General features: G+C 51.9%; 1 protein-coding gene across 1 annotated transcript; it reads right to left on the bottom strand.

Moving 5' to 3' along the window:
* Window positions 1–2,302: 2,302 nt before the first annotated feature.
* LOC126947437 (golgin subfamily A member 6-like protein 4) lies at window positions 2,303–8,588 on the bottom strand (the record flags this gene model as incomplete). Its single annotated transcript, XM_050778087.1, is given in 13 exon segments — window positions 2,303–3,296; window positions 3,406–3,514; window positions 3,799–3,891; window positions 4,318–4,392; window positions 5,707–5,784; window positions 6,051–6,120; window positions 6,157–6,452; window positions 6,606–6,880; window positions 6,944–7,135; window positions 7,527–7,614; window positions 8,265–8,315; window positions 8,317–8,352; window positions 8,529–8,588. Coding segments are annotated over 10 exon segments (1,197 nt in total), but the record flags the coding sequence as incomplete, so codon positions are not given.
* Window positions 8,589–8,795: the final 207 nt, after the last annotated feature.

Here is an 8,795-nt window from a genome sequence, read left to right as displayed (position 1 = left end):
GGCTTCTCCTCCATCTTCCTCCCTTTTCCCTTCCAGCCTCTCTTTTCCAGGAACCTTGCCATGCCCACACTTATACCTTCCCCTCCCGGCCCTCTCACAGCTGCTACGGTGCACCCGTGCTCTGCCCTTGCCTCACCAGCTCTGGCTTTTCTCTAACCTGTTTTCTCTCTGCGCTCTCTCCAATGCCAGCTGATTGGGTCAGGCAAGTCCATCCCGTCTTGAGAGCCCCAGGCCCCCCTTTGACCTCTGAACAGATCCCTCCTGTTCTGAGAGACTGCCCTTTCTAAGGCTGCCTGGGTGGGTGTCCTGTGACTTGACAGTGGCTCCCGCAGCCCCAAAGCCAGCCCCCTTCATCTGTGACTTAGTCTGTTGTAGTGGTGAGCTGCCACATCCAGTTGTGACCATTGCTGAAAACTTGTGCCCCCTCTGTGGTATGTCCCTGCCCTGTTCTATAAATAGCTATAAATTCTCACACACACACACACACACACACACACACACACGTGGCCGACTGCCTCACCTCTAGCACTGGGAATCAGTCCTCGTGCTGTCCTTGTGGAGTCTTGTGGCCCAACAAGAGGAAGCTGTCTCCTGACATTGCCCCTCCAAAGTGCACCACCTCCAGGGAGCCTCCCTGTCATGCCCGGCCTGTGGACAACCAGCCCCCGCCATCCTTCCCACCTTCTGGGCAGCATGGGGGTGCTGTGCAGGCAGCTGTGTGGACTGACAGTCTTCCAGTCCTGCTGTCCCTCGGCTGAGACTCCAACCCATTTCTGGATGACAGAGAATGTGTCCTCTGCTGGCTGTGTTCTCTGTGGAGCTCAGGGGAGGGAAAAGTCCAAGCCATTTTTAGGGTGCTTTTGGGAGCGGTGAAAAGGTCACACCCTTTCCAAGGGACTCTTTTCCTAGAAAGTCCCTGGAGCTTAGCTGGTTCTTATCCTGTGAAGCCGGATCTGGCCACTAGGGGGCAGGGCCGTGAACTCAACCTGGAGGGAGCCTGCGGGGCAGCCTGCACTCTGGAGGGACAGACAGGCCACCCGGTGCAGACAGGAGAGGGAGGCAGGGGGACGGAATGGAAGACACCTGGGGTGGGTGAAAGTCAGTGCCCTCGGGTGCTGGTGTTTTCTTCCCGGCCACAGCTAGATCAGTCTTCTGAACCTGTTGGCTGTCAGGGCTGCACTGTGCCCATTAGGCACCATGGCAGTCCCCGTGAAATCCACCAGGTGTCACCAGGCAGCATCCAGGCAACAGGCCTGGAAGATTCCCAACAGCCCAACTGGGCATGCTCAGACACTCTGGGGCTCGTCTTTCAATGGGACAAACTGCAGGACCCACTGAGGGAAACGGGAACATACCAGGCTGAGCAGTATAGCTAAATCCATTTATTCCCAAATAAAAAAGAAAACAGGAGTCCCATCACCGGGGAGCCATGACTCCATCCCCACCTCCTTCGTCGCTCCTATGCTAGCAATAAATAAGTTTCCCAGCTGCAAATAACTATCAGAACCTCTTCCTCATATGCCAGCTGCAACCTCCGCTAGGTACGATACATACAGAATGTTACACAGATACAGTATGTACATGGGGGAAGGGCGGGTCACCCCTAGCAGCCTGTGCCCTCGCCTGGTCTACAGTTAGCTCCACTGTCCCGCCTCAGATGCCTCTCTGAGTAAGGAAGATGGGAGCGCCCCCGAGAGAAAAGTTGCCTTGGTGAGAGTAAGGAGGCCATCGCACCTCCTGCAAACAAACCAAATCTATCAACCTCTGGCTCTTAAATAACAAACATCATCATCCAGAAATGTAAGGACTCAGCCTTGGTCAAGGTGGTAAAGGGTCTGTTTTTCTCTCTCCATTAGTCAGGGGTCTTGTCTTGCTACCTAATGGTAAAAAGGTGACTGGAAAGGGGTTGTAGGGACATGGTGGGGGTGAAGACTCCAGACCCACTTCTCCAGGCTTATGCTGACAGGGGCCTGCTTTTATTTATTTTTATTCCATGACTTTTTCCCGTAACTTCTTTCTCATAACTTTTTAAAAAAACCTTTCATGCAACTTTTTTTTTTTTACTTTTTTTGGACTTGTTGCCACAATTTTTCCACCATATTATTTATCCCATAACTTTTCCCTCCCACAACTTTTAATTCCTGTAACTTTTTAAGTTTATGTTCTTTTAATAAACACACTTACATAGTTACAATTTTGTGAGAATAAAAACCGATTATCTCATGACAAGGGTGCCCAACATTTGCACAGTCTCAATACCTTTAACACTATAGTTTTCAAGACACACAAAATTTTAAGGCAAAAACAGCACCTTGCAACAATTTCCTAATTTATTACATTATAGTAGCATCACAGAGGTCAATAATGCCACTTTAGACAAAAGTCAGTATTTCCATTATACATTCTGTTTACAAAAAATCATAAGTTGGTAAAATTATTTGCCAGGAAAACTTGGCAAATAAAGCTTTGGACTGGAATTGGCATTTCTCTCTCTACTTTTCCTTCCCCTAGATTCTTTGTTTTACACTACAGTGTTCGTATTTTAAAATGTTTTAACTTATTTCAAGATATTATTATAGCAGTTATGTTTTTGAATAGTTATTTGAAAGTGACTGTAAGATAAAGTTTTAGAGAAAGTATTATGGATAGGGCTGATTTACATTTTCATGTTTTATAAAACTCAGCTTTGGTTTTAGAACTGATTTTTTTCATTTCAGAGAGACGTATCAGGTTTAATCAAATACTTTAAAAATAATTATCATATATTGCAGTCTTTAAATTGATATTTTGATTCTTCACTTCCTACAGAAATTCACATTTATTCAGTTTGAACTCACATTTTAAAATTCTGTTTCTGCTGAACTCTAACCTTCTAATGTTGCCTTCTAAGCAAATTGAAAGCTGCCTTATACTGAATGAGGAAGAGAACAAATACTTGGCTGAATGAGGTATTGCAAACGACTGCATGCACTTTGAAGAAAGACTTAAGTTATTGTCACAGGATTTCCATTCTTTTTAGCTTTTTCTTAAACATATGACAAAATTCCTACACAAAGAGTGGTATTTCAGGTAATATAGCACATTTATTTTTCAGACTGACATTCAGCTTAAATATGCCAGTATGTGATTTAATCCAGAGGTCCCTGATGAACACATTATTGCCAGATAGGTTACAGATGCTAAACACTATCTGAAGGTCATTCCTAGTCATTTATATGTGTCAGGTAAAAGTGAAGTGAAAGCTCTAGTTTCTCCACATGCTCCTTCATGTCCACCTTCTCCTCCATAAAGTCGTCCTGAAGCCAAAATAATGTGGTCACATCTCAGGAACCACCTGCCTTGCCCCACCCACACCGTTCATGGCCCCCTGCAGGGCTCGGTGGGTCTCCCCACACACAGACTCACCCCCAGTCCCTGGGGTCCTCTGGGATGAAGCCACCGGGTGAGCCAGGGGCTGGCAGCACACCCTTTGGTATTCCTGGGCATTGGCTCCAGCGTCGTTCAAAAATGCCACCTGAAGGCAAGAGGTGACTATTCTTGTAGGGACACACAGAACACCAGGGGCAACGCAGCCCCTTCCCTTGACCGGGGCAGGTCAAGGGAGGTGGAGCGCAGCCCCTTCCCTTGAGGCTCTGAGTGTGCACCTGTTGGTCACAGTGAAATGGTGTTTGACCACTGGCTCCCGGAAGGAGTGAAAGTCCACAGAAATCAGAAGGCAGGGAAACCAAGAACATAAGGGGATCTGGGAGGGACCGCCGAGGAAGGTGACAAAGTAGGGGCAGGGAAAGTCAGGCTCACCTGACCTCCCGGCTCTCCCAGTCCTCTGGGATGTTCTGCATGGGCTGAGGTGCCTCCTCCTCCTCACTGTCCAGATGTCCTCCTCCATCTCTTCTAGGGAGTGGCCAGAAGGGTCCTCAGACAACCCAACAAGGGAAGTACTGGGGGCCCACCTCTGCCCCCACCCTCACTGTGTAGCCCTGAGCCAGCCCATTCCCAGAGGGGAATGAGCTGTTCTGTATTATTACTTTTAAGAACCAAGATCTTGCTATACTGCCCAGGCACAGTCCCACTACCGATTGGTGCGGGAGTCCTGACCTGCTCCCTTTCTGACCTGGGCCAGTTCTCCCATCCTTAGGCAACCTGATGGCCTCCTGCTCCCAGGAGGTCACCATATTGATACCGAACTTAGCGTGGACACCCGGTCGGCATAATGACCAGCTGTCTTAAAGGTCTCTTCCAACTCCTCAATCCTATGCTGCTAACAGTTCCCCTTTCCTCCTGGGGCTCTCGCCTCTTCCTCCGAGCGGTCTCCCGTACCTTCCCCAGGGAGAGCCATGAGGCTCAACCTGGCTTTAACTGCTGTTTCTGCTGGCTGGTAGCTTCCAGGTGCTCCTAAGAGGCCAGGAAAGAGGGTGAGAAGGCACGGAGGTTGCCAGGTTGTCCTTCTCGGGGCCCTGTCCTCAGCAACTCCCTCCCCGGGGTCTCCTGCAACTTTTGGTGGGCCATCTTAGCTACCACTTTGCCTTGAGCTTCCTGCTGCTGCAGCTGGTGCATGAGCTGGGTCTGCAGCAGTAACTGCCTGTGCAGCACCTCCTTCTCAGAGGTCAGCTGCTGCTAAGCGACCACATACTGCTGCAGGTGACACAGGTACTGGTCTCCCTGCTGCTGCAGACTCTGAGCCTCTTGGCTCTTCAGCTCCACCTGCAGGAAGACCCTGGGCATGAGGGCATTTGCTAGCTGGCTTCCGGATTCCTGGCCCATTAATAGGGTAGCAAGGGCACTGTGGTGCTCTGTGGCCTGCCCAGGCCCCTGGTCCCTTGCTCCAGGCCTAAGAGACTGCCTCCTTTGCCTGGAACCCAGTGCATCCTTCCCCAGCCTCAAATCTCACATGTTTTTCCCTGTCATTTAAACTGTAGGCCACAGACTGGTGGAAAACAGGGGGAGCCAACCACCATCTGCTAAGTGTACTACATGTCTACTCTTTCCGTGTGTTATCTCATTTAATCCTCAGCACCTCTGCAAAGAAAATACTAACTTCCTTTTGAAGTTAAAGAAACAGAGACTTAGAAATGCAAAGTAGTTGAATGATAACCAGTAGAACTGAGTCCAGAAACCAGTTTGAATCTAAGGAACTTTTTGGTTTTTGTGTTTTGTTTTGTTTTGAGACAGTGTCACTCTGTGTCCCAGGCTGGAGTCCAGTGGTGCGATCTGAGCTCACTGCAACCTCTACCTCCCAGGCTCAAATGATTCTCGTATCTCAGCCTCCTGAGTAGCTGGGATGACAAGCATGCACCACCAAGCCTAGGTAATTATTTTTTTTTTGAAATTTTAGTAGAGATGCGGTTTTGCCATGTCAGCCAGGCTGGTCTCAAACTCCTGACCTCAAGTGATTCTCCTGCCTCAGCCTCCCAAAGTGGTGGGACTACAGGCATTAGCCACCACACCCAACATAAGGAGCCTCTTATACCACTGTCTCTTCCACTGTGACTGGGGGCTCCATGGCTCTAGCTGGGATGATGATATCCAGACCTGGGGGGAGCCCAGGGCTCCCCACCTCTAAAAGTCAGAGGGGAAGATGCAAGAAACAGTAATAGGACTGCCCCAGGGTCACCTGCTCGCAGGCTGCAGCTGCCTCTGGCCTGGCACCTCCCTTCCCCAGAGGCTGGTGCCCGCCTCCCAGCCCTTCTTGGATGGGTCAGAGGTTACCGTGTCTTTTGGCTCGCCCAGCGTCTTCAACTCCTTTACTTGCGGCTCCAACTGCAGTGCGCTCTTGTTCTCATTGTTCTGGACAGAGAGAAGCAATCATTGGCCACCCACTATAGCTGGAGACCCCAGAACTTGGTGTCTGCCTCCCATAGCACCGGGAAGGGTGGAGGCAGGTAAGAAAAATCATCCCTCTCTCCCACAGCCATCAGAGCAGGGCTCTGGCTCACAGGTGACTTTAGAAGTACCATTTCATGTGAGGGCTACAATGCCCCATTTTACAGGTGGGGAAACAAAGGCCTGGAGGGCTAGGGAAGAGGGCAGGCTCCCCAGGTGGGGGAACCCACCAGCTCCTCGAAGCTGCTGTGTGGCTCCGCCTGCTGCTCGTAGAGGGCTTCCCACCCCAGCTCCAGCATCCTCTCCAGCTCCAGCATCCTCTCCAGCTCCCGCAGCCTCTCCAGCTCCCGCAGTGTCTCCTGCTCCCACAGCCTCTGATCTTCCTCCCGCAGCCTCTCCTGTTCCAGCATCTCCTCCACTTGGTCCAGCAGCTGCTCCTCCTCCAGCAGCCTCTTCTGCTCCTCCTGTCGCCTCTCCCGTTCCAAAAGCTTCTCCACCTGCTCCAGCAGCCTCTCCTGCTCCCGCAGTCTCTCATCCTGCTCCCGCAACCTCTCCTGTTCCAACAGTTCCTCCACCTGCTCCAGCAGCCTCCCATGGTCCAGCAGCCTCTCCTGTTCCAATAGCTTCTCCACCTGCTCCAACAGCCTCTCCTGCTCTGGAAGCTTCTCCTCCTCCCGCAGCCTCTCCTCTTCCAGCAGCTTCTCTACCTGGTTCAGCAGCCTCTCATGCTCTAGCAGCTTCTCCTCCTCCTCCTCCCATCTCTCCTGTTCCAACAGCTTTTTCACCTCCTCCAGCAGCCTCTCCTGCTCTGGCAGCGACTCCTGCTCCCATAGACTCTCATCCTGCTCATGTATCCTCTCCTCCTGCTCACGTATCCTCTCCTCCTGCTCACGTATCCTCTCCTCCTGCTCACGTATCCTCTCCTCCTGCTCATGTATCCTCTCCTCCTGCTCACGTATCCTCTCCTCCTGCTCACGTATCCTCTCCTCCTGCTCACGTATCCGCTCCTCCTGCCCAGATAGCCTCTCCTCCTGCTCATGTAGCCTCTCCTCCTGCTCACGTATCCTCTCCTCCTGTCCAGAGAGCTTCTCCTCCTGCTCACGTATCCTCTCCTCCTGCCCAGATAGCCTCTCCTCCTGCTCACGTATCCTCTCCTCCTGTCTCCTGTTCAGGAGATTCAACATCTGATTGTTTTCCACCTCGGCCTGGAGCTGTCTTCCCAGACTCTCCAGCTCCTTCCTTAGGTGTTTGGTCTCATCTTGTAGCTGCTCCACCTCAGAGGGCCCTGCTGGGGGATCTGGGGCTCGGGGTTCAGCTGAGAAAGGAAGCAGACAATAAGGTTCTCTGGATTCTCACAAAACAAAAAACAAAAAACAAAAAACCTCCATTGGTGCAGAGCTCCTCCTCTCAGGCTTCCCAAACTTGGCCTCACTGCTAAGGATTCCTCGCACCCAGATGGTAGCCAATCTTCCAAGCCACTTTCAGATGGAGAGCACTGTGGGTGGCTGACAACGGGCATTCCTCCCTCTTTGCTGATGGGGACACCAAGGCTGAAGCAGATGACAAGGCTTGCAGTCTCCTGGCACAGACCTCTCTCCCTCTACCTCAAAGCCCTTCCATCCACCCACCTCCCTGGGGCATTCTAAGCCACCCCCACAGCCCTCTGATGCTGGTCCTGCTCCCAGGTCTCGCCAGCCCCATCTTACCCCTCTGGTGTTTGAGTTTGAACAAGCTCCTCCCAAGCTTCTGTACCCGGTGTATCTCACACTTCTTCTCCTCCTTCAATATGCGAACCTGCCCAAAGCACAGGGTGAAAGGGCCCTGGTGATAGGGGCTGAACCTCTAGAGACAGAGTTTGAGGAAGGTCCCCCCCGTCCTGCCAGTTTGTGATTTAGAAAGGTGCGTTCATTCAACAAACATCTGCTGAGCACCTACAGGCCAGGTATGGTTCTTCACAGCGGAGATAGAAGACAGAAAAGGACAGACAGGAGCCCTTGGCCCTGAGGTTTCCATTCTAGGGGCCTTTCAATCTCGGACTCCCAGAGCTAACAGAGACCTTTGATACTCTCTACCTCCTCCAGAAACACGAGCCCAAGGAGGAGAGAAGGCTTGTCCAGACTCAAAAGCAAATTAGGGACTGAGTCAGGACAGAAATACGGGCCCCTGACAAACAGTCAGGCTAGTGCTTCCCTGAGAGGGAAGAACCCCAGGGCGTGTGTGGCAAGGACTCGAGTAGGGGTGTCTGGGGAAGAGAGAGTCAGCAAAGAGGGCAGTGCAGAAGACCCATGCTGCACGTTCTGTGCTCTGGGGTCCATCTAGGTGAGGCCCTCGTGCCCCAGCTCCCCATTTTCCCATGGCACCAGGGGCCCCAGCCCCTTTCCTCAGGGCCCCAAGGGGAAACGAGTCCAGGATTGGCAGCGTGGAATCAGAGGACGCCACTAGACTCTTCCCAGTGAATGGATGTTTCCACTGAGTTGACTGATTATTGTGGAGCTTTGAGTCCGGGGCTCCTGCTAGTTCTTGGTACTGGCTCTGAGGTGCATGCAGAGAGGAGGAGTTGGAGGAGGATTGCGGGGAGGGGTAGAGAGAACACTCATTAGGGCTGGGGAGGGGGAGTGTGTGGGCTGTCTCAGCTGGCAGAGGGGCAACCAGCCCCTGCTGTGGGAGGAGGTTGCAGGGTCACTGAACCTCGGCCCAGGGCCTCTTACCTGCAGATCTTTCAGGGTAGAAGATGACACAGGGCCCTCCCCGTAGACACCTGTTGCTGACTACAAGAGATGAGAGTGCACATGGAGATGTTCTGTCCCCCTCAGTGTCTAAGCCCTCTGACTTCCTTTCTTCCCCATCAACTGACAAAAGTTTCTTTTCTGCCTATCTTGCACCCTTTGTCCCATAACTCCTTTGTGCCAACGTCTCTCATGGTTTTTATCTCCCCACGATCCCACCTGGGGTCCTTTCAGTAACTCCTAAAGGGA

This window comes from Macaca thibetana, unplaced genomic scaffold (genome assembly GCF_024542745.1).
Source record: "Macaca thibetana thibetana isolate TM-01 unplaced genomic scaffold, ASM2454274v1 unplaced_scaffolds331, whole genome shotgun sequence".
NCBI lineage: Eukaryota > Metazoa > Chordata > Mammalia > Primates > Cercopithecidae > Macaca > Macaca thibetana.
Note: the sequence above shows the minus strand (reverse complement) of the source record. Positions and strands in the feature narration are given on the sequence as shown.